The 24,542-nt window shown below is 40.1% G+C and overlaps 1 protein-coding gene across 1 annotated transcript in view; it reads left to right on the top strand.

Moving 5' to 3' along the window:
- HSD17B12 (hydroxysteroid 17-beta dehydrogenase 12) overlaps nucleotides 1-24,542 on the top strand; it is an 82,783-nt gene that overhangs the window by 17,042 nt on the left and 41,199 nt on the right. The window contains exons 2-3 of the mRNA XM_068193732.1: nucleotides 14,441-14,487; nucleotides 18,936-19,011. Of these exons, the coding sequence (XP_068049833.1) occupies nucleotides 14,441-14,487; nucleotides 18,936-19,011 (123 nt within the window). The remainder of the gene's footprint in view (nucleotides 1-14,440; nucleotides 14,488-18,935; nucleotides 19,012-24,542) is intronic.

Raw genomic sequence — 24,542 nt, 5'->3', positions numbered from 1 at the left:
TGTAACTTTCTTGTCATATACACTGCAGGGCAGGTGTGTTTGCTGACGAATGTATAGATACAGATTTTCTCTTCACATGCAGAATCTATCTCTTTCTTGGTAGATGAAACTTAAAAAGGAATGACTTGTGTGGGTAGTAGGTTGGTGCAGAGAATAGGAAGGTGACAGTGCAGGGATATTAGGTATCTTGAAACACGTTTTAGTATGGCTTGGGCTCATAAATTAAAGGTTCTGGGAGAGCCCTTGCAGCTATTGCATCACTTGCTAAAAATAGCATCTATACTGCATAAGGCAAGCCTGTCTGCAGTGTGGATAGTCTTGAGAATTTAATGCTTCTTGTGAATGATGTTCAGTCATTTTTACTTCTCAGCTAAGCATGTTTTTAATCTGAACTTTGATAGAGAATGAAGCAAAAGGTTTTATTTTCTGTCTCTGAGGGTGGGGTGAGTTTCAAAATAGCATTGTCCACAGTTCTGTCTGCAGCATGATTCTAAAAATACATTTTTAGGCTTACTGAAATTACAGTTTAAAGGCACTGATAAATATATTCTTATATTGTAATTGTCAGGGGAGGGAAAGAAAAAATAGCTTTGTGCAGCATGAGGTATTCTACTCTTCTCATCAATCACCTAAAATTTAGCAGAGTTTTTTTTTTTTTATTGGCAGTTACACAATGCAAGTGAAATATAATGCTAATCTGAATTCTTACTAAAAAAACACCTGAAAACCCCCAAATCCCTTCTCTTGAAAATAGAACATATATTGTACAGTGCTTTTTTTTTCCTTCTCTTATTTTGAAATCTTAGTCAAGAATCGCCAGCAAAGGAGTGTGTTTGTATTCCAGTGGTGTTGCTGAACCAGACAGGTCTGCAGCACAGCATTTTATTTTTAGACTCTAGGTTGCCATTTTTATCCTGTAAAAAGTATTCATCAGCGTCTGGGTGACAGGCCATCAATTTTTTTAAATGTGTCAGACCACGTTTTCCCACCTCTCTCTATTTCTCCTTTTATGTCCTGCTATATACATTTCTTTTTTGGGGGGAAAGGGAGAGGGGGAACAAGGGTATGGATTTTAATTCATGCATTAGATTTTTCAATTCACAGATCTTTAGCGTCACACGGTTCATTCATCTTCTGTGCTCGGCTGCTTACGCAGCTTTGCTTATTGTCTGCAGAGGGTGAACTGCTTTGGTGCAAGCAGCAAAGGCATGGGATGGGCAAAACCAGCCTCCTGCTGGACTGATCACCTCAGCTGCCCTCTCTGCTTGCCCCAAAATACCCCCACGTGGCAGTGCTGAGGAGAAATAGTTTCATGTATCGTTTTGGGGTGCTGGTTAGGTATAAAATGACTTCCTGGAGAAGCTATTCAAGGTCTTTTTGCAATAAATGGATATGGGCCAGCTGACTTCTAACAATAGAAAATGGGAGATCTCTTCTGGTGTGGAATACTTAGAATTGTTTAGTGCCTGGCAGGAGGGGCTCAAAGCCATACAGTTTTTGGATGGTGAGGCAGTATCTCACTAAGTGTGAATCTGCAGCACAAATTCCATGGCAGGAGGGCCACATTGCAGTTGCTTTCTAGGGTGGTGGACTTCAGAACCTCCATAGTGCAGCTGTCCTGTTTATGTGTAGAAAACTTGAAGCTTTCTTAAAGAATTGCTCTTTGTGCTCTTGAAGGGCCTCTAGGTTGGCAGGGAACTGTTGTCATCAGAGCAATTGGTATAGCTGATGTCCCCGCCTTTTCCCCCTGGACTCAAACGTGGGAATCTTTCTGTAGCGGTGATGGGAGCTTGTTTCTGAGTGGCTCTTCACTGCTTTTGGTGGTGTTGGAGAAGAGTTGCTGCTTGTGGGAGGTGGAAGCCAGGAACAACTTGCTGGAGTGGAGCGGAGTTAGCTTGTAACCCCGGGGAGCCTCGCCTGTGAGGGTGATGGTTTCATAGTGGTCTGGCCGATTCCTAAGACTTTTCCTGAATCCTGTGATCTCAAATGCTTGAAGGGAACTGAGAGAAACAAGAAAAAAGGGTGAGTATACTATACTAGTAGCTGAAGGTCTAACCTTCAGGTCAACTCTATCCTGATTAGTTTTATTTATAATTTTAAAAGCTTTTGAAGTCTTTGGAGCACTGGTACCCAAGATGGCTTGTTGTGGCAGGGCCAAGTTTATGATAAGTAATAGAAGGTATCCTCAAACATAAGAGCAATAAAATTTTAAGAAAGGTTGGTTACTGATACTTTTGGAGTTAGAAGTGGAGATTTAGTATGCCTAAACTATATATCCACACATGCTAAGCCTGCTTTAGGGGGGAGAAAATGGATAGGATTTAGATCATATTTGTAGAGACACTGTAGGTTAAAATTTTCCTAAAGAATGTTCTTGGGGGCAATTGTGTGTATTTGTTTATGGGAAGATAATATACTGAGCTTGTGGTGTGACTTGTAAGCTCCTTAAATGTCTGTAATTAAAAAGTTGCTTATCAAAGATAGACTTTATCAGCCATATCAGAGATACACCTAATCATATTTTTGCTGTGTGAGATAATACAGCACTTTCTCAGGGTTAAAACTTCTTTTTGCTTCTGCACAGCTAAGTAGCTGTCCTGATTTGCATCATCCCTCCCTAAATATGGAACATTTTAATTTTTGCATATCAGAATTTGGAAACCGCGAGGAAGTAGCTTTGTGGAAGAAAGTAGAGTGGTAGGTGGTATTCCAGAAAAAAATTAAGTAGCCCATGTGTTTGATTTCCTACACTTATTTTGACTATGATGGGATTGAAACCACATTGTAAATAATTGGTTAAGGATTGGAGATTAGACCTACAATGTCATAAAGGGTAATGTTGTTCAGTTGGACGGAGTGTTACAGGGAGAAGAGGTGAGGCAGCAGCTCTCTGCTTTCCTTCTCAGGAGCTTGCTGCAAGTAGGTTTGTTGGGTGAGAGCAGGGCTGGATGAATGTATGACTCCAAGGCATTCTTTAGCTTTGCAGGAGTTCGGAAGGCTCTGTATGGAGGCACCCAGTGGTTCTGGGTGAGCTGCTTAGGTCTGGATGGGCTTCTCAGCTGAAAGCTGGCAGGCTGTGTTTTGAGAATATATTCCTGAGAATCTCCATAGTCTTTCTGTGCTTCCCAGTTTGTTTGTTTTTGGTATATTGTTGATGCAGTGAAATTCTACTCTGTAACTTGTATTTGAAATGAAGATTTTAATTCTGTGAATAGGGAAGGAATATAGTTTTTCTAATATGTGGAATATGGTTAGTTTGGTATTTTAAATGTACCTAATTTTTTAAATTAAATTTGCAATCTGCAAACCTGTAGTCCAAGGGGATTCTGATAGAAGCTCCCATCAAAGGGTTTCCTAAATATCTAATCTTAAAAATTTTGTTGTATCTGTTAGATTTACCTGTTTAGTAATATACAAAATAACTTGAAAATCCACAACATCAATTTAAAGGACAGAGAGAAAGTTAAGCAAAGTGATGAGTGTCATTGCTTGCCATGATCAAGAGGTAGTGGAGAAAGCATCAAATCCCAAACTAACAGATGAGTTTCAAAAAGAACAGGAGGAGATGATACTGTCCCATGTAGGATATAGTTCACCTGGGTGGCTTCTTGTTACAGTCTGTATTCATGCTAAAGGTCTATACGGATTAAAAAAAAAAGAAGTTATTCTAAAATACCTTAATAACTTTGTGTCATGTAGATTTGTCCAAAAACACCAGCTGTTGTTCGCTAAATTGCAGAGCTGCAAGCTGGAGACAGGAAGAGCATCCTGGAGAGATGTCATTACACTTGACTTCTCAAAATCTCCCCTCAGTACCTCTTGCTGACCACTACCCAAGTCTTAGGTTGGCTGCATCTCTGTTCTGAGCTAGAAGATCTGTTCTTGGGATGAAATGTGAGAAAGCTTGCCTATACTGTGTTGGTTTTTTTCCCCCTTTGCTTCCAGTAAAAATGGTTGGATGTGTGCAAAGGCAAAGGACCAGGTGATTGCTAACATGGATTTTTTTTTCTTAATGACCCGATGCGTTGGATGTGCCAAATTCATGCAGAATGATGCATTATGCTTGAAATATACCTGAACCTGCATTTAGAAATTTCTTCAAGACTGTGTTTTGTATAACTGCAAATAGTTCAGGTCCTAGTCATGAAGCTGTGAAAGGTCAAACAGTGTTTCAAAGATGCAGAGAAAATGTTGTGTTTAGCACTGCACCAATTTCGTGCCCATGGTCTGATCTTTAAAAAGCCATTACAAGGTGCTGTTGGCTTTTTTCATGCCCCAAATGGAGGCTGGTGGCCTCACTGTGAATAGGGAGGTGCTTGAGTAAGATTTGACTTACTGCCAGCAGGATAAGGGGTTCAAGAGGGAACCCTTTCCCAGTTCCAATGCTTCATGGAATCAGAGTCTCTGCTCAGACCATGGTGTGTTTGACTCGCATATCATTTTTGTTTTGTATCTCTAGCTTCAGGTAGCCTCTTTCTTATGAAGAGATGAACAGACACCGTCTGGAAATAAAATTGTGTGCTGAGATGGTGGGGGAGGAAGGATAATTTCTGTGATGCCCTCTGACAACCTGAGGAAGTGTAGAACCATGCAGTCGACAGAATGTATCAAAAACAATAAACAAATTACAGTCAGGCTTATTTTGTTTCCTAATTTCTGTCTGATCCATTAAATGGATAGTAATGAACAGATTCTTGTTCCAAGTTTGTAGCTCTATTTCCAGAGTTTGATCTGGCTTGACCCACATCTCAGATCTCTTCCAGCAGGTCGGGTTCCTTACTTTTATTCTGCTCTTCAGAGTTGGAAATAGGGTGGGGTTTTTTTCCCTTCTTTGAGATATAGTGATTTCCAGTTGGTCACAACCAACCAGCTTATATTGTCTTCCCATTGTTAGCCTAAACTTTTCTGGTGATTGCGGGAGCTTATGAAGAGCAAGCAAAACTCTTTTAAACTCATCTCCCAGAACAGCTTACTCTAAATCATACTAGCAGCCCTTTTTTAAAAATACTTTTTTGGAGCTGTTCCCATTTAAATTACTTAATGTATTATTGTTTCCTACTACTATAGGAAGCACCTCAGTGATTATAGAAGTTTTCTTTATAGCTGCATCAGAAGGACAATTTACAGACAATTTTGTATGCAGACACTGATACTTTAGATAGAAAGACCGGATATTTTTTCCCCTTCCTTACAATGGTCACCTAACCTCTAAACAAAGTTAGTCTCAAGTGTGTATCTTGATATCTTTTATCTCTGTGTCACTGTGCAATATCTGGCGATATTATATTTTATTCCTGTGGTCTGTAGATTCTTTGCAGTGTAATTCTTTACAGTGTGACACTGTGATCCTTTTCCAGAGCTAGGTTGTCTGTGATGTTCATAAAGCATTTCCTTCTTTGTGTGGTGGTCACTAGTAACAGCACTGAACAGGATTTGTGCTGAGATCAGTCTCTGAGGAGTGTAACTAGTCGTTTGCTTTTATCCTGATAGAATTCTAGTTTTGGTATGAACCATTGTAGATGCCTCCCCAGGTAGCCCCTGATGATATTCTAAGATACCTATGTTTCGTCATATAAAATTATTTCCTTTTGCTTAGTAGGTCTGGAGCATTATTCTTGTCTAAATGGATCATACCTTTTAGAAGTTTAGCACAGTTTGCCTTTTGATTAAAAATGGATCTAGTGCTGCATTTTATACCAGTCTCCACTTTTTGTATGCTCACAATTATTCTGACACCTTGCATAGCTTTGACTTGAAATGAAAATGCCCACAGCTTGCCAGGATCACTTGTTATCCTCTTCTGCTTGCAAGTGTTGGTTCTTTGTTGCCACGTCACTAACTGGAATTAATTTTTCTGCCTGCTACAAATACTTAATGAAAGAGAGAAAAAAAAATCTCAGATTTCTTTTAGTGACTTCTGATGTAGAGACTTCTTTCAGCATTGCAGGCTCTAAACCCAGAGGCCCTTCTTCTGGCTGCTTAGTTTCTTCTCAGAAAAGTGACTTATCTATGTGTGTTTCCAGTGGCAAACACACTGAAAACCTTCAGATGGTGCCAGTCCTGAGCTATCTGATCTCTAAAATGCTCGTGTTGTGTTCACCCCCTCCTCGAGGCAGGAAGAACCAGGAATGGTAATTTGAATGACCTCTATGCATGTGTTTTTTTGGCCTGGTCGTGCTTGCCGTGACAGTCAGCATCTGTCACGTATTTCAGAACGATGAACAAACGAGAGGTTGTTTTTGCTGAATATTAATGCTATGCGGTAACTCTTACTGTACTGTCTTACAGAGCACGAGGCAGCTGTAGCCTTTGCACATGCTTAACTCAACTTGAGCTGGCTTGAGCAGATGATCTGAGCAACTTACTTGCTACTGCAGAAATTCAGGGCAATCTTGGTTTCACCTGACATTTTCTGGATCAAAAGGCTTGAAAGCAGCAAAGGATGGGGTGGGGGCTTCTGAACAGGATAACAGAATTCCCCCTCTCCTCCCAGATTCCCATGCCCATAATACAGCAGCCCTTGACTAACAGGGAAAAAAGACCTCACAGCAAAGAGTGGAGTTTGAGTGGGTAAAAGACAACCAGCCTAAACTGGGAGAGCTCCCAGAGGCAGCTGGAACTGGAATTGCTTAAGCCTTGAGTGTGACTTTAATGAATTCCTCAGTATGCTTTTCTTGTAGAGATTTCTAGATTCCTTCTAGTTCTCAAATGTAAAGAATCTTCAGAGTGCACTGCCCAAAACCCTTTCTTGCTGTACTTCTGGGTGAAATGGGAACTTGTCAGTGCTGTGATATTTATAGAATATTTTTCTACCCACAATCCTAGCTCCTAGACACAAGCTGTTACCACGTAAGTGTTTGGTTTCGGGAATTGAACCTTTTTCTGTAGCCTGTCTTTTCAAAGCCTGACCATTGGGTGTTAGCTCCTCTGTGCAGAAAAAAACCCTTTATATGAAAAAAAAAAAAATGCACACAACTTCTAGGATTCCAGCTTGGGTACAGATCTTTCTGATGAGGCTTCCTATTTCAGCAGCTAAATTGAGAATAGATGTGAAGTTTGTCTTATTTTTTGCACAGAGTTTTCTGGTTTTATTTAATAAAAATGCAGGAAGTTGCTGCTGTCTTATTAACTTGCAGCCGGCATGCTTATCTTCTTTGTTCTTTGTTAAATATGAGCTGGCATGTGTTAGACTGCGTTAGCGTTCACTCTTTGGGACTTCAGTGGTTTCTAAATTTGGCATTGCTAAGCCGGTGCCCTGTTTGCTTGAATCAATTGGGGCTGCTATTTTTAGCAACAAAGGGGAATTGAAATAGCAATTTTCTTTCCATGTAATGGATCCCCAAGAGGAATACTGATGCAAGCTCTCTGTCATCCTGTATTCTCCCCCTCCCCAAAAGCACTCAGACGAAAGGCAGCTGTCATGGTTTGCGGCTGTATTAATCTTTAATCAATCGAGTGTTTTCTGCATTCAGGTGTTCAGGGAAAAAAAGGGTCACGACTAAGATCTGCCTAGAATAACCAAGCACTCATGCATGGTCTGTGCAGTCAGAATTTGTGGATAACGGCAGGGATAGATGGAGCAGCTAAAAATAGTATATGCTTCCAGTGTTTCTCCAGTCTATTTTTGATGCTTGATTTTGATAAGGTTGATTGGAGTCTTACTAAAAATAGCCGTTCCTAGCAAGCTGAGGACAAAAAGTAGAATATTTTTAACCAGCACGGACTAAAGTACTTTTGTTGGCTGGAGATAATCTAGAAGCTTGGTATTGGTCAAATGCCAGTGATTTATATAAATATGTAATAAATGAAGCACTGCTTGATGCCAAGCAGGGATAGTCTTTTCTCCCCTTGCCAGCTTTTGTTTTCCCCAGGAGCTGTCATATGCTTAATATAGCCTCTGTGTTTCGTAGCAGAAGAATCTCGAGTCTTCAGTTATTTATGGGCTGTACTTTAAACCCATGCTAAGGTTAGCTGTGCTGTGAAGTTTCTCTCAACTGTATTGCTTTAGCAATACACAGAGGGTTCTAGTTTATTGGATATGTGCTGCAGCTGGGTACTGTGCTGTGACAGACCCTCACTCATATCTGGATTCAGAATTGCAGGACAGGGATGGCTCTTCTGTGTGAATGGAGGATGTTGCAGACAGACTAGTTCTGCAGTGACCATTTTGACAACAAATATGAACACTTCTGAGGGGATCAGAGATCTAGGCTACCCTCCTTGAAATCTGTTACTTAGTTTTTTACAGGAAGTGTGTATTCCCAAATTGCTGGACCCATATCTGTCTATGGAGAATAACATTGCTGGTGGCCTGAGTTCTCCCTCCTAGGTAATGACATGCATGAGTGCATCTGCAGTACTCTGAAAGATTGCCTAAAAATGCAGGCTTTTCTGAATGAAAACAGGAAAATGGCTGAACCAAAATGAATTTGTAGTTTGAAGAGACTAGTAGAGAACATGCCTAAGAGTTGATAGCTCCATTGTGCAGGTAGTCAAAGCGCTGCAAGGAGTATGCCTGGTGCTGTTTGCCAGAGGCAATGTGGATAAAAGTATTCTGTGCTTTATCTCCGTTAGGCATCTTAAAAGTTCATTTTGCTGTGGAAAACGTGTGTTTGTATCTGAAGGCAGGCTTGATCTCTTTAAGCTGTTTTTTTCACTGTAGTCTAACCTTGAGTTGGGGAGTCACGAATCTATAATCTTGTTTCAGCGTGATTGCTCTGCAGAACTGCAGTAGAATTTTCTATGCTTGCTGTTGCTCCCTCTCCCTGTTTCAACACTGGTCCTTACTCCCGTCGTGAGTTGAGATGATTTCTACATGCCTGCCTCATGCTTTACTGCACCGCTCTTTGCTTTTAAGATGTCCTGGCTGCATGAGAAGCAAGTAAAAATGTTCTCCCTGGGCCTTGAATACTCACTTCAGTCACAGAACACACTGCCAGTGACTGCTGGGTTCTGCTTTTGCCTGGCTCTGGAATGGTAGGCCCGTTTTTATGAGCAAGGAATATAACTCTGTTATACCTCTTAGGAGGTGGTGGATGTTTTTTGGTTACCTCTTATTTGGCAACACATTGGGTGCTTCTTCTTATAAGCAGAAAAAACATGTGAGTTCCCCACACTGCTGGTGGTACTTTATCTCTCATAATTAGCCATGGGCTGTGGGATTTCTGAAGGATGCTGGTGCTATTGGAAACATTTGTGTATTTACCCCTATGTAAGGCTTCTTGTCCATATTTTTATCCCCTGAAGTACCACTGGTCATTTTAATCTTCTAGACTAAAGTCACTGTCTGGTTGCATGCATTCCACAGACTTGGTCTATGGCTTTTTTGATAAGAGGAAAGCCATTCCCTTTTAGTGCAAGATGACACATCTCACTGACGATTTTCTAACTGTGTCAAGGGTTGCCCTGAGTTTGGTACTGGCCAGGAAATGTTGCCAATGCTTATGAACTACGTCATGCCTGTTGTATATGTGACAAAAGCTGTGAAGCATTAGGAGATAAGTTGACTCGCTGGTATTGAAGTGTAGAGAGTTAGTGATTTGTGTTTGTCAGTAATTATTCTAGTAGTAGAGGCTGTGGTGGGTGCCTGTGTAGCTGTATCTTAAAGAGATCACCAGTGTTAAGAGGTCAAAGATGTGTAGTTAAACTCCAAGTGGGAGTTGAAAAGTCTGTGGTGGGAGATGTGAGTTTCTTTATTCTTTCTTCTCTCCCCACAACCACACAGGAAGCAAAATTCTGGCACAGCCATTAGGGCAAAGATGCTATACTGTCCTGAGGTGTAGATTTTGGTGGTTTAGTGCAAAGATTACATGACATATTAAGGATAATACTGTAATAAAAAATTTAACTGCTGATTTGTGATCTTGTGCTGATGACTTGTATATATACAATGGTAATTGAAATATCTACAGCCTACATATGGCGTAACCTCCTCCAGCAGTGTGAGCAGATGATGCCCCATCCTGCTCTCATTGTTTGGAGACTTTGATACTACACTGGCAGTTTCTTTTTGCACCCTATCACTGCATCCAAAGCATGGGTGGGTTCACAGTAATTTATACTAAGGTGGTGTACCCTAGTGGCTAGCGTGAACAGTGATTTTAGTTTTATCAGCTTTCCAGTTTCTTGTCTACCACTCCAGACAGTGTAGGGTTTGGAATATAAGACTATTGATGCAAAACTGAAATGAAAGCCAGAACTAGAGTATGATACCATACATACATCTGTCACTGATTCTAACAATGATTATGCCAGTCTTACCCAAAATGTCATTTCCTAGAAGAGCAGGGGATGTTCCTTTCAGTGTGCTGGACTCACTAGGGCCAGGCTTTGTTAAAGCTGACTCAGAACAGGAATTTTTAGACAGGTTTTTTTTGGGCTTTAAAAAGATTATGTATATGTCAGCTATCTAGTTATGCATATACTAGTTTCAAAAAAAGTTCTTGAGATAGGAATCTGTTCCAGGTGAGGACTAATTATTTTGTGAAATACTGCATATCCAAAGCTGCTGAAGACTGGCCAGTGGGGACTTCCCAGGGTAGAACATCTCCAGCCCAATGCCTGTGCATGTACTGATTTATGAAAAGTGAGTTGTTCTCAGAGTATGTCATGTTACTGGATACCTTCCCTTATTTTTTGTCCCCTGACTTTTAGGGCTGTAGGGGAAAAGGCAAAGATAGGTGTTGACTTCTTTGTCTAAAATTATCCAATGCTGCAATACAAGCTTCCATTCAGGCAAACATTTACTTGGTGGGCTCACACACAAGTTGCTTGGGCACTCTTCTTGCTTCTCTCCTGGAGAGAGCAGATGGCTGAAGTGGGAAGCTACTACAGTTAGTCTGACTACTGAGTAAATGTGTATAATCTCACTTAGGTGCTGGTGCAACTTTCTTGTATAGACAATAACTTATTTCTATCCTTTCTATCCTTTGCCTTCTTTAAGCTCTGCCAACTGCAGTCAGTTTGTAACTTTTGTTGGAAGGCAGTCTGTAGAAGAAACAGAATTCAAAAGCTTCATCCACACTTGGAGTCAAACTAGCTTGGGCACATCAAGTTGATAGCAGAAACTTAGTTAAACTGACGCAGCTTTGGAGTGGTTGAAACGGCAACATTTTCCTGCAGTATAGAAGCTTGAGATGAATGTAATCAATATGAAAATCTAAGTGACTTTCTAATGTACAAGCTTTAGGCAATCTAAAAGATGGAGGAAGATAAGGTGGCTGAATCTTGACTTCTGTGATGTTGGTCCTATCGGTTGCCTTTCCCCTACCTCTTCTCCCTGCTTTTACAATGCAGGGTCTAAGTTTTGCTTTCTGCTCTGGCAGATTCCTGTCAGGGCAGCCTTTCTGACCCTCCAAACTGCTCACTAGGATGCAGTAAATGAGCGGTAACCAGAGCTGGCTGAACTGGGTGCTACTGGTCAGCAGCAGGCCAGGTCTATGTTAGTGCATGTTTCCCATCGCAGTTTGTGGGTGCTGACCTCAAGGGCCTCTCCATCAGTGCAGCTGTAGATGGGAAATCCATTTGCTTTGAATGGGAGGGAACTGGGCCAGGTGCCTCCTCTCAAAGGGTGTTAGGAAGAGAAGTGTGGCCTGAAAAAAGGGGGCTTAGGTTAGATGATGGAAAGCAGTCCTTATACTGTTTGCTCTTCGAGATGGTGTGGGAGCACGGAGCAAAAGACAGTTATCCTTCTCCACATGGAACCACTAATTAAATGATGGTCTCTGTGTCATCTTGTGAGGAGTTCCCTTATTGCCAAGAAAAACTAGCTGCATACTTTATTCTGAGACCTTTTCCTGCAGCAAAAGCAAAACAGGGATGTGTATTAACCAGGAGTCTGTTTCTGTAGGTGATGGCTCAAGCACTACTTTTTTTCTGATCAGATTTTGTAATTTTTATGTACATCAGATTTATTTAAATTGCTCACATTCTGTTCTGGAGGGTACTTTAACATCTGGACTACAGGTTATTTTAATTTGAACTAGGACTTCTAAAGGGGAAAAAAAACATCCTGTTACTCACACTTGAGTTAGAAATCCCTGATCTTCAGCTTATGTCTCGTGCTCCACCTGATTCCATTACCATTTACCTAAGCAATGGATTCAATAAATGAGTAAATATCCTTGACTGAAACTACTTGTACTTTACTAAGCCTTTAAAGGGCTACAGGTGCTTTTTGGGAGTCCCTACCTCATGGAGCATGTATTTTTGGCTGCAGCTGCTAGAAGTGAATAACTTGCAGTGTCAGAAAACAGTATTTTCAAATGCTGAGCTTGTTATCTGAGAATAAAACCATTAAGTCTGTAAATTCTGAGTTGGAAGGAGAAGAAACAATCTAAGTGTTACAGGGAATGGCTCTTCTTTAGGTGCTTCACTAACTATGGTGAAAGAAACATCCCCTTTCACCAAGTGACTGAAGTTGAATGTTTTCCACATTGGGTCAGCTTAGAACTTGTCCAGCTACCGTTGTGATCCTTATGGGGAGGGGTCCTGGTACTGTTTTCACTGCACTCCTGTTTGCTTCATTCTGTTGCTGAAGCAACAGTGGCTTGTGTGATAATACATAATGTTAATCCCAGGTCAGCAAGGCTGAAACTGAAGCTTGTCGGTCCTTGAACTAAAGGGATCATGCTGTCCTGCAGGACTGTGGTGTGTCTGGCTGAATGGGTAACAATATTGGTACAAGTATGGTTTCAGGAAATGGGGTCCTGGGAAAGTATTCTTGATTTCTTCCCTAAAGTCTGATTTTTATTGGTCATTTGGACCCTTGTTTCACCTTTCATTACATGGCTTTGTTTCTGTACCATAAGTATCACTCACACTTCCCTAGTGGTGGCTGGACAGAAGTGGCAAAGCAGTGTGACACAGACACTTGGTTTTCTCAATAAAATTCCCTGGCACTGACAGTGCAGCAGCCAGAGCTCTTGTTTAGTAGCCAGAGCATCCCTTGTGTGCAGTATGCATATCCTTATCATGCTGGAGTTACATCTTGGAAATAAACCCTGAAACCAGGGAGGGGATAAACATATATGTGTGTACCTTCATCTGTGGTCATCTGTGAATTTCACTTAAATCAGGGATATGACTGGATCTTTCTTTCTAGCCTGTTACTGAATTGTTGCTGGACCATTCAAACTCAAATAGGACCTTTGCTGGCAGTTTCATCTTTTGTTATTATATCCACTTATTTATAGATAGCAGGCACAGAGACTGAAAGGGTTACAGCATTTCCTAGCTGTTATTACTCAAACAGAAATATTCTGGCTGCAGTTTGCATGCCAACTGTTAGAGGGGATCTGCAAGCAGTAACTAATCAAATCATCTGCAAACACATCTCCTTCCGGTGCTCCGAAGGGAAGCTATTGCTGAATCCCAATGCCAGACAACACTCTGTCTGCTATGACTTTCATTCAGGTAGAGGTTGACCTGAGAGTTAAACCAACACTCCCAGTTCTCTGTTCTGAAACATTAAACAAGTCCAGTTATTTGGCCATGGCTACATTCAGCAATAAGCAGCGGAAGCACAAACCAAGCTCTTCTGATCTGATAAATGGACAAACAGAAAAAATGCAGTAGGTTCTGTGAAGAGTGAGAGCAGAGACAGATAAATGAGAGGTTGGACAGGAGAGCTAGAAATATAAGGATGCTGAGGTATAGGTGTTGGGTTTGGTGAGAAGAAAAAGCTGAGAGAGAAAAAAATGTGATGCTGAATGTACTCGCATAAAAAGCAGTTGGAAAAGCAGTTTCTGTATGGAGGAATTGCTATTTACTGGGATGATCAGCTACTAGTGTGGCGAGAGCCCTGGAATAATCTGTCAAACTAATGGCATGTTGAGTCACTCACAGCTTCTCAGCTTGTGGAAAAGAATCCTAGAAAGACTTGAAGCTTGACACAGATCCAGTCATCCACAGGTGAGAAAGTTTAAGCTGTAGAAGCCCAGCTTGCAACTGATGCCTGGATCAGTTGCCCATACTAGCTGCTGGTGAGCACAGTGGTCATAAGAATCTGAAATCTGCTGGAGGAACGCTTAACAGAGAGCTGTTGTCTGTGTTCTAAAATCTGTTTTCTTGGATGCTTACAGGATGTGAGATATCTTTTATTTTACTGTATACTTAAAACTGATAGCTGGTTTAATAGTCATAAATCAGCTTTTTTTTTTTTTTTTTTAGTTAAATGGCTTGGAAATCTTAGTCCACAAAGTTTCTGAAGAAGAGTATTAGGACAGAGACCTGGCTTTAAAAGGAGTGCTGAACCTGATTCTTGAAACATGTTAGGCTCCTAATTCCATGTCTTTCTCTCCTTTCTTACCTGTTGCAGAGACTTTGATATGTTTCTGTCTGGAATGAGTACTTTAATAGCCTACAAATGAACGCAACCATTGCAGTTACTTCTGTGAAGCAACTAATGTAGATTTATCTTTTTTTGTTGTTGTTGTTGCAGTGGTCACAGGAGCTACTGATGGGATTGGAAAAGCCTATGCAGAAGAGGTAAGAATTCTTACCACTTGGAAGTCTGTCTTGATTCTTGGCATTATGTCAAGCTGTCTCAACTCTGTCAAGCTGCATGCGATGTTTCCTCACCTTATCTTAACATAGATATCTGTGGAGAAAGAGGTCTCCTACCTTGCTTTCCTCTGGTAACCAGCCAAAAGTTGTATCTCTTTTTGTTAGTTTCTCATTAGTTTATTTTATTTGTGAACTATATTTTCAGCTCTTACCTTGTCCTTCAGTTTTTGTTTTTAACTTCCTTAGTTTTTAAAAGAATTTTAACTTTCTCAGCCATTGGTAATTCCTTTTGGTACTTCCAGGCACTGACTAAATGGCATTTACAGCTGTCAGCAGTATGTTCCAATTATTTTTTCTAGTTCATGAAGTCTCTGAAGCTGGGTTTTACCTTTATCTCTTTTACTGTACTTTTGCTCCTGATGGATATGTTGGCTCCAAATATATTTCATATACTGGAATGTATTGCTTAAGACAGAAAGTGCCTGTTAGTATAGGGTAATTTAGCCTATAAGCCCAGAGAACATAATGACAAATAGTGCTGGCTACAACAATTTATGGCAAAAATAACTTTAAACTCAGCATTACTATCAAAGTGAGCCTGTCTGTGCTCAATTTTGTGTTCTATGAAACACCAGCATGATTTTGTGTGAGATCAGCTGTGAGAGATTCCCTTTTCCTTGATGTTTTTGTTTTGCAAAGCCCACTGAGAAAATGGCATTCCTCTTCATGGGCAGTCCTTATCCTTTGGGTTTCCTGTCATCCTGATGTGCCTTGCCCTGCTACCTGCATCCCTAGCCCCCAAATTAATTTCTACTTTGCGGGAAGTAGTACTTCATAGTACCAGTTCAAGAAAGGAGAGTTGGCTGCAAAAGGAATTAAGCCTGGTGCCAGCAGCACCTGATCCTGGCATAGTGCTCACAACTCATACATGCCAGGTACCCCAGTTACATGGCACCGAAGCAAATGATGCAACACTTAATTTTAACTGTCTAGAGCAAGTGGAAGGACTTCACTGTGCCCAGAGCAGAGCATTATCAGGAGGAAGTCCTCTAGTGTGGGAGACGCTCCCTGAACATCATGGGAGATTAGTTTCAGGATCTATATGTTGAGATACCAGGTGAATAAAACAACTGCTTGCTTTATGTTCTGTAATGTCTCTAAGAACTCGGCTGCTTTTGAGCATGAATGTCTGCTGCTGGCTGACTCCTGCATTCAAACCCCCATCAGGAAAGTCATCATGAGTATGAGATACTGTTGGAAAACCATGTCTATTACAGCTGCCTTGCAGTGGTTGCTGTAAGCACAGAGCACCCCAAAAAGTACAGGTACTCATTCTTGGGCTACAGAATAAAACATACTGTTAATGAGTTGTATTTATTATTGTTACTTAAGCATTTATTTAGAATAAAACACAAATCCAAACTTTGACAGCTTAGATGGATGAAGAATACTTGATAAAGTCAAGTGTGGATGTAGGGCAAAATGTGGAATACCTGAAGAGACATCTTGATCTTTAAATTAACTCTAGAGATATCTACAAAAGTCTGCCAGAAGAGGCTTGATTTTCTACAAAAAATCCCCTTCTGGCTACTATAAATTCCACTGGCATCTGGCTGCTTGGGCCTTGATGGCTGTGATTATAGTCATGCAGACAACTTCTTTTTCCTTGGAGGAATTTGTGAGAATTGTAACTGTGTTGAGAAGTGCCTCTTTGAAAGTTTGATATAGTCTCACTGGAAAGTGATGGAAGAGCTTAATGAGTGTGTAGAATCTTGGGTTATACACTGCTCTGTAGATTATTTTCCTTTTCCAATCAAAGAACTGTTTTTACATTTTCACTCTTGCAGTATTAAGACCTTTAATCTTTGCCCAGCACTTTGCCAAACTTATCATTGCTAGATCAGCCCTTCGTGAAAGGTTTCATGTTTTGAGGATATGGTCAGGAGTCAGTATTCATTGCCCCTCTATCATTATCTTTTGTTTGTTTTTGAAAATCATTAGTATAAATTCAGCCCTAGCCATATTTGTGTGCTGGTGATAAAGTAGAGGTTGTGATCCCATTGCATACTCTGCAGTACTCTATTATGCACATCTGTTCAGTATAGGATTTTTAGAATCTCTTGCGATGTCTACTCTAACAAGAGCTTTAACCTTGCTTTAGTTGGCTGTTGATGTCATTGTTTTCCATCCTGGAGAAAAAGGGTTTATACAGCAGCTGTGTTTTGCTACCAAAGGGGAAAATGTGGTAGTCATTAGCATGGCATTTAAGGAAATCAAACACCTTCATCCATCAGCTCCATTAGAATGGTGACCCTTGCTTGCATCAATCCTTTAGCTACAAGGGTAGCTTCCCAACATATGCTATTCTGGGTGAGTTTTTATGTTAAGTTTTAAAGTCTTGTCATTCAGCCGCTTCAGGACCCTAAGGATATTGGGACAAGTATAATAACAGGTTATCTACAAAGCAAGTGGGTCTTGCTGGATTCCTATATAAAAATGTAATTAGTAACTGGGATCTCCGGGATCATTATCTCCCTTTGGATGACTGTGTTTCCTTTCAGCCAACTAGATCTCTACCAGTGAAGGCAGAGTGCTCATCAAGCACCTTAATTAACTTGCTCTCAAATGCTGTATCTTTTTCAAGTTTAATTACTTCTCTTAGTGATATTTGTTCCTAGTTACTGGGTCTTCTGTTGGCTGTTTTATGCGCTCTCCACTTAGAACTCCACTTGGAAAAGTGTTTCCAATTTCAGATGTACTTCTTAGAGTGCATCCCTTCGGTGTGAACTTAGCAGAGATTTCTCTCAAGCTCACCCTTGTGGTGGAAACTTTCAAAACATGGTGAAGTTCCACTGACTGGGTGTATTGGCATCACTTTACTTCCTTGGCTTTTGAGTACAGATGAATACTTTCCCATTAAGCCCAGGTACCTAATGAAGCAGTCTGAGAGCCCAAGGGTCGTGACTGCTGAAAGAGAGCAAACTCTTCTGTCAGCAGTCTGGAGCTTTGCATCCATGAGGAAGATCTCTGGGGCTTTTCGCCTCATGGGATGACATGATTATTTTGGATTCTGAGCAGATTACTGTCAGACTGTCCTAGCAGGTTAGGTAATCAAGGCCTTCAGTGCCTTGATCCTGTGGAATGAGAGTGCTACTCCCTTCTTCCTAGTGCCTTCCAAGCTTACCTTGGGCTTCATGTAAAGTGTGTTCCAGTGAGCCAGGTGCTTATCTGCAGTTGGCTGGATGATGTGATCATCCCTTCTAGACACTAATTCTTGTAACACCTCATCATTTCCTTGAGCAGAAGGCTTAAGTTGCCTGTAAGCCTGAACCTGGCAGCTGTTTGCTAGTGATTCCTATGGTGTCTTTGGTTTCACCACACCTCACTCTATGCTCATGAGGCGTAGTATGAGATTTCTACTGCTTAGAGATCACATGTGGAAGTAAAGTACAGAGTTAACTGATGAACTCTGCTATACCTCTGTCCAACAGATTCACTACTGCTTTGCATACTCCTGCTAGAAAAGTAGATGGCTTTAAGCCACTTCAGGTTGTTGCTATACTGTGCTGTAGTGTTTTGAGGTTTGAGGTCTGTGTTTTGTTGGTCGGGATTTTTTTGTTTGTTTTTTAAAATTCCATTGAAGTCCCATTCTCATCAGCTTCTGAAAGCAGTGAAGGAGTTTTATTGAAGCAATGTCAACATACATGCTTTTTATATGTAGGTCTTAAGTGTCTGCAAGGCAGAGCCACTTTGAACTGTGGATAGATATATTGTTTCTACTTACAGCAGTCACAAACATAATTTTCATTTCAGAGTTAATTCAGATATGTAACTGTCTTCCTGTAGACACTTTTCAGTTGAGTTGTTAGATCTCATTTTAAACTTGCAATGGTAGGTCTGATTTGATGACCAGGGTATGCTCTGGCCCCATCTTAATTTCCACAGATAGCTTCCCTAAAAGAATTTCAGAAGTAAATTAACCTTAATACCTATGAGTAGTAGAGTAAGAGTGTAGCCTTACTAAAGGGAGGAAGTATTAAGTTGCAACACAGGTGTTCAAGTGACCATGGATATCTTAACTTGGCATGTTAAACTTCATTATGGGTAATGTTTTTACTCTGACTTGCAGAGGTAGTGTGAAAGTTCTGTAAAATACCCACTGTTCATTTTCTATTTTATAAATGTGCCTATCCACCTATATTAGATGACTGAGAAGATAGTGTGGTGTGAAGGGAATTAAGTAAGAAATAACATGGAAGTGTTTATCCTGGTTTTCCCTTTTGTGTCTCTATTTAAAATTGTATTTTTTCCAGACTTGCTGGTCATATATTGCTGTGATGTTTGATGAATTTTGCAAGTTCTTTGATTAGGTTACTAACTTGGAAGTGATTTATGACTATTCTAATATCTCCTGTTTTGTTTTCTTGCAGTTAGCAAGACGTGGGATGAAGGTGGTTCTAATCAGTAGGTCAAAAGAAAAACTGGACCAGGTTTCTACTGAAATAAGTGAGTTAAAACTTCTTCCCTAAACTTCACTGGCATGCTTATAAATAAATGCAATTACACATGAATTTCATACATGCTAATATATACAGCTCTGATTTTGAAAAGAGTTTGCTCTTGTGCACAGTGCAAATGTTACAGATATAAGTGGTAAAGACCTTGCAGTTCAATTTTACAGCTGTTCATATTTAACTTCTGAGAACAATAGGGCTTAATTCTGGAAAAAGTACTCCTAAAACTGTTAGTCTTCCATAAGAGCAGCTTACCAGGCCAGACTGAAATACCATCTATTCTCATAGTAGTGGTTGTCTAAAATCATAATAAGGCGAGAAACATGCAGTCATTTCTCCTTCTGAATATTACTTCACTGTGAAGCAAGTTTGATTTCATGGGCTCCAGCCATGAGGGTGGTTTCTTTGCAACCAGAAGTTGTTGAAAGCATTTTCCTTATTTGTTGTCTTACCAAGTATATAGATTTAGTGTAGGTAGCTTGCCCCGTCTCCCTCTTTTTTGTTTTGTTTGAGGAAACTGCTCAAAGATTAGATCAGAGACCTGTAAGCTCTTTTGAGGTGATGGGTGTTCATAGTCATAAGAATATATGGAATGAATTAATGTGTTTAAGAACCTGTATTAGGGATTGTTTCTTCAGTAAGTGTGTAGTAAATGGCTGTACTGGAAAAATAAGGGACTGACTTTAGTGCTTCAATCACAAATTGGTATTTCTACAGGATCAGTTAGGAAAAAGCTTCCTCAAGTCTCATGTTGACAAATGATTTTCCAATCAGAGCAAAGTATAATCTAACCCACAAGAATTCCTCTTCTAATCTATATCTCTTTTATTAAGGCATATTTCACACAAGGTTATTAGTTTGCGCAGAGTATGTCAAGATAAAGTGAGAAATGTAACCATGTGAAAAGGTTTTGATAAGCAGGAGTAGAAGTTGCATACTATAGAGCAGGTTTCTCAGCATAGTGATGTTGGGCAAAGAAACCTTTAAGATGATGCTTCTGAGCTACCCTCCCTTGTCTTGCTTAGGCTTTCTAAAATGGTTTGTGTACATAATGCAAATAATGGTAAGAACTGTTCTCTTTCCAAGGTCATAAATGTATAATTTTGCTTAAGTTTACTAAAAATTTCTGTGAATTTGTTAGTGGCGCTGTTTTACTATAAAGCATAATCCCCTAAGTCAAGAGTCAACACACTGTCCTGTACTAAGTTGTAAGGGACTGCTGAGTGAAAGTAAGGATGACCGAAAAACTCCAGGACTTCAACTTGCTAAACAGTAGCTCTTTTGCTAAATCTGTAGAAGTCAGGGCATACAGTTCTATTGATATAAATGTCACTATTTCTGATTTTGAGTGTCCAATGTAGGATGGCATATCAAACTGTTTTCTAGACAGAAAATTATTCTTTCCTATGCATATGTTGAAGTTGTAAAGAGCATTCCTTCTCAGAGCAAAGCTGCCATCAAGTTCTATCTTCCACTGATTTGGAAGTAATTGGCAGTGTTCATTAGTAGCCTTCATTTAAGGCTGTCACTGCAGTGTTTGGACCTACCTGTGACACTGCTCAATCCAGTGATGGTGTAAATGCAGCAGAGTAGGTGTCACTGCCTGGGTAGCCTGTCTTAACTGCTGGTGCTTGCTGCCAATACATAAAGAAGCTACAACAGGGTGGTGTTTTTTGGTGGTTCACTGCAGTAGCTGGATGATAGCTTGCTGCATTTGTGTGGGCATGTGCAGTCACGTTTCTAGCAACGTTACATAAAGTTGTTTTGTTAAGTCAAACTATAACTGAAAGAAGTTTCTACAAATAATCTTGTTCTGGAATCAAACACCTATGCATGAAGTGACAAGCTTCTTGAAAGTGGTCATAACCCTTTCTGTACCAGTCTGGGTATCTCTTTCTCCCTGGGAATTAAGCATGATGCTGACAAGACAGATAAATCTATTTCTTTGAGCTTCAGCACTTAGATGATAGCTGCTGGGGGAGGTTCTCAGATTAAAAAAATAGGTACATTTCCCTATGTGAAGCAGCCTGTAATACATAATTACTGTTAGGCCTCACCCAAACATTTTTCTGCTTCCTTTCCTAAACCATTCTGAAATGAGATGACTCATGCTGGGTTTTCAGAAAAACTTCTTTTGACAACACTGAGCTACTGAAAAGTATACCTTGTTCATCGTGGCATATACTGAAGGATTAGGATAGTCTGCGTGATCAAGCAAGCCTGAGTTGCACTTTCAGATCCTGCTAGGTTTTAGTTGGACAGAATTGTCTTGTATTCAGTCTCATGTGGTCTCTGCAGTCTGCTGAGATGTTGTCATATATAAGGTGGGTGACTTTTTTAATGCTAAGTCTGTAATTACTTAAATGGCTCCCTTGCAGGCTTCTAAGATAACTTTGAACTTCTTAATGGTGGTCCATTGTTCTTCCAATTGGCACCAGCTTGCTCCTCTTGAGTAATGACTGTTAATCACTTTAAGGAAGAATAGCTGTTTAACTAATTCCAGTTCTTTGAGTTGTGTGATTCTGTGCATGTTTTCAGTTTCCTCCTCTTTTTCATTAATCAGTCTCATGCTTATCCTATTCAATGGATAGATGCACTCTGCCACAAATAATAACAGGAGTTTCGAGGCTCAGGTATGTTCATTCTATTTCAGAAGACTCGTCTGCTCATAGGGAAGACTTCTACTAGGAGTGACGTTTATTTACAAAATACAAGTTGTATAACCACCATCATGAGGGAAGTACTCATATGTCTTTCTGCATGTTAAATGCCAGCTGACCTGGAGCTGATTTTTTTTATGTGCGTATGCACATTAAAGTGGCTGAACTGATGTTACAGGAACACCAGATGTTCTGAATGTGCAGCTCAGTTTGAGCAACAAAAATTAGTCGGTTAATTGCAAGTCATTGAAGACTTTATAAGACTTTTCACTGTGCTTTCAAGCATGTTTTAAAGTTTGGTGGGGTTTTTTTTGTGTGTTTTTTTTTTGTTGTTTTTTTTTTTTTTTTTAAGAGTACTTAAGCATCGTAGGATTTGCCATAAAAGAGAAATTCTAGAGTTTGTTCCCTAAGAAATAGAGTATCGGCCACTGACTGAAGAAAAAATTTAGAATTTCCTCTTCAGTTTCATGGACAACCTTTATGAGGAATTATATAAGATTTATGGAAATATATTTGATCTTTTAATCAAGTTGTCATGCACAAGCACAGGCTATTAAGGTCACTGTAAAAAAGGCTTGTCTAGTTTAGTTCATGCTGCTTCACTGTTCCACCACTCTTCTGAAGTGTCTGTTGCATTGCATTGTTAAACACTTCCAAACATTCAGGGAGGATCAGGAAGAAAATTTCTCTGTGAATGGAGACAGATGTTTGAGTGCCACATAATGAGTCTGTTCCTTGATTTGCTGTATTTAAGAATGAGCATGGTCCAAGACATCTCAGGTGCTCTGTGCTAGCAGTTGGTTCTCGAACCATGGATTTGCAGGCAGAAGAGCTTCAGTTACTGCACTGGATACGTTTGTTCTGAGCAGAATTGAGAACTACTTTGCTGTATAAACTCATTACCTAGGGCTGCTGCAATGTGAAGAATGTGGGGCAGACCAGATAAGCAAGGAAAAAACTTCAGTTTGTCTGTAGGGAAATTGTCAAAAGAATTTGGTATTGGTGTCCATTGTTAGCTGGTACCTTCGTAGCACACTTCATGAAGTTGAGCATGAGCTGCAAGAGCCAGGAAAAAACTCGTACTGCTTGTTGGTGTTTCTACTACAAGTGTAAGTGGCTACTTACTTGTAGGTGAGTGCATATAAAAGCAACATGGCAGATTTAGAGTTTCTAATCAGTTACTATATAATGAAAGGAAATTCCTATTTACTGCTTTAAAGTGGGTCGTTTAGGGTTGCATACAACCAGGTGATAAAATTGGCTCCAATTAAATTCTATGAATTGATAGAAATCAATTGTTTTTCCAATGTATTCTCAAAAATTAACATTTAATTGGAATACACTGTAAATCTTTCATACTGTTTGGGAACTAATGTCCAAAACTTGGATTCTGCTACATGTTTATAAGAAAATACAATTTTTTCTGTAAGGAAAAAAAGATTTTTTTGCAATTAAAACCTGTGTAGCTATTTCATTCCAATACATTTCCTCAGCCCATTGTGTAGTGTATCTAAGTTGCTTGGTCACGGTAGTTTCATCTTGAACTACTCTCTACCCCTAAGATTTTGTGTATTGTAAACTGATAGCTGTCATGCTTATACTCAGGATCTGCCGTGTTCTTACTGCTTTGGCATGATTTTTGAGTACAAAAATAGGATGTGGTGCCAAACCCAGAAATGTTTCTTCCCCATTTCCTAAGCAGGTGGGTTTTACAGTTTTCTTCTGCTTTCTTGGTAACCAGTTTGTGGGCAGCATCCTGAAGCAGACCTGATGCTGACCCCTGTGCTTGTGCCCCATCCCTTACCATGACCCACTGCAGCAAATGGGCCATGGCCCCATGACAAATCTGACCCCTGCAGATGCTCTCCTGCACCTCCCTTGGAGCACTTGGCTCCTTCGTCTCTGTCCTGGCACTCAGATTTCCTCCCTACTGCACCCCAGTAAATCCTCCTCACATTTTAGAGTTGGCAAGTAAGAATATTTGTGTTTAATAGAGGAGGTTGAAATGCAGAAAAGTCCTGAGAGGAAGGGGACATCTTTTTATTTTTATTGCACAGAAATGACAAGGTTCACTTGCCTGAGCTTAACTTGAAGACTAAGTGAATCCGGCAGTTGTTCTGACCTTTTGTCATCTATTTTAAGGTAAATTAATGTGTTTGCAGCCTTCTATCACCTGAGCCAGGTTCAGGTTGACATACTTGAAATCCTTGTATATTGCTTGAACTTGACAAAATGGCTTCAAATATTTTAGACTTGTTTTGATGCACTGAAGTTGCCTTTCACATAAGGTTATAGTGTGAGGATCTTTGATTCTGAATGAGCTCTTGGATTTCATCTCTGAAGAAAGTTTCCTTTGGATGAAGTGAAGGAAGTTCTCTTGGTTTTGCCTTGTGTGAGCCATTTACTAAAGGAGCAGTAGGCAAGCACTATAGACAGCGGACAGAGGATTCAAACTGAATTAATTTTTATTAATTTGTTAATAAATTAAGTAAATGAGCCCTGATGTAAAAGAGCAGTTGGAAAGGGAGCTTATTTTTAATTTTTTTTTTTTTTTTTTTTGTTAAGAAGAATTTTGCTTCTGTGGTTTTGGCTGGATTTCTGCCCCCATCCCCCCAGTCTCTCTTTTATTGTCTTCTCTTGAATTTTCTCAGTGACATTTTGTCTGGATTCATTTATAGAAATTGAGCAGAATACTTGGAGAGAAGCACTTGACAGATGTCTTGCAAACTACAGGATGCACTACTTCACCTCTTAGGAGAGTTTTGAGGAGGTAGCAGTCTGGTAGGACAAGCCACAGGTAAAATGCTCTGCAGGTGACTAGTGATATCCTTCCTTTCCATGTCATCTGTCAGCATATGGAGTA

Source organism: Anomalospiza imberbis, chromosome 6, assembly GCF_031753505.1.
Source record: "Anomalospiza imberbis isolate Cuckoo-Finch-1a 21T00152 chromosome 6, ASM3175350v1, whole genome shotgun sequence".
In the NCBI taxonomy this organism is placed as follows: domain Eukaryota; kingdom Metazoa; phylum Chordata; class Aves; order Passeriformes; family Viduidae; genus Anomalospiza; species Anomalospiza imberbis.
The sequence above is the reverse complement of the archived record's forward strand: the minus strand, read 5'-3'. Positions and strand labels throughout refer to the sequence as shown.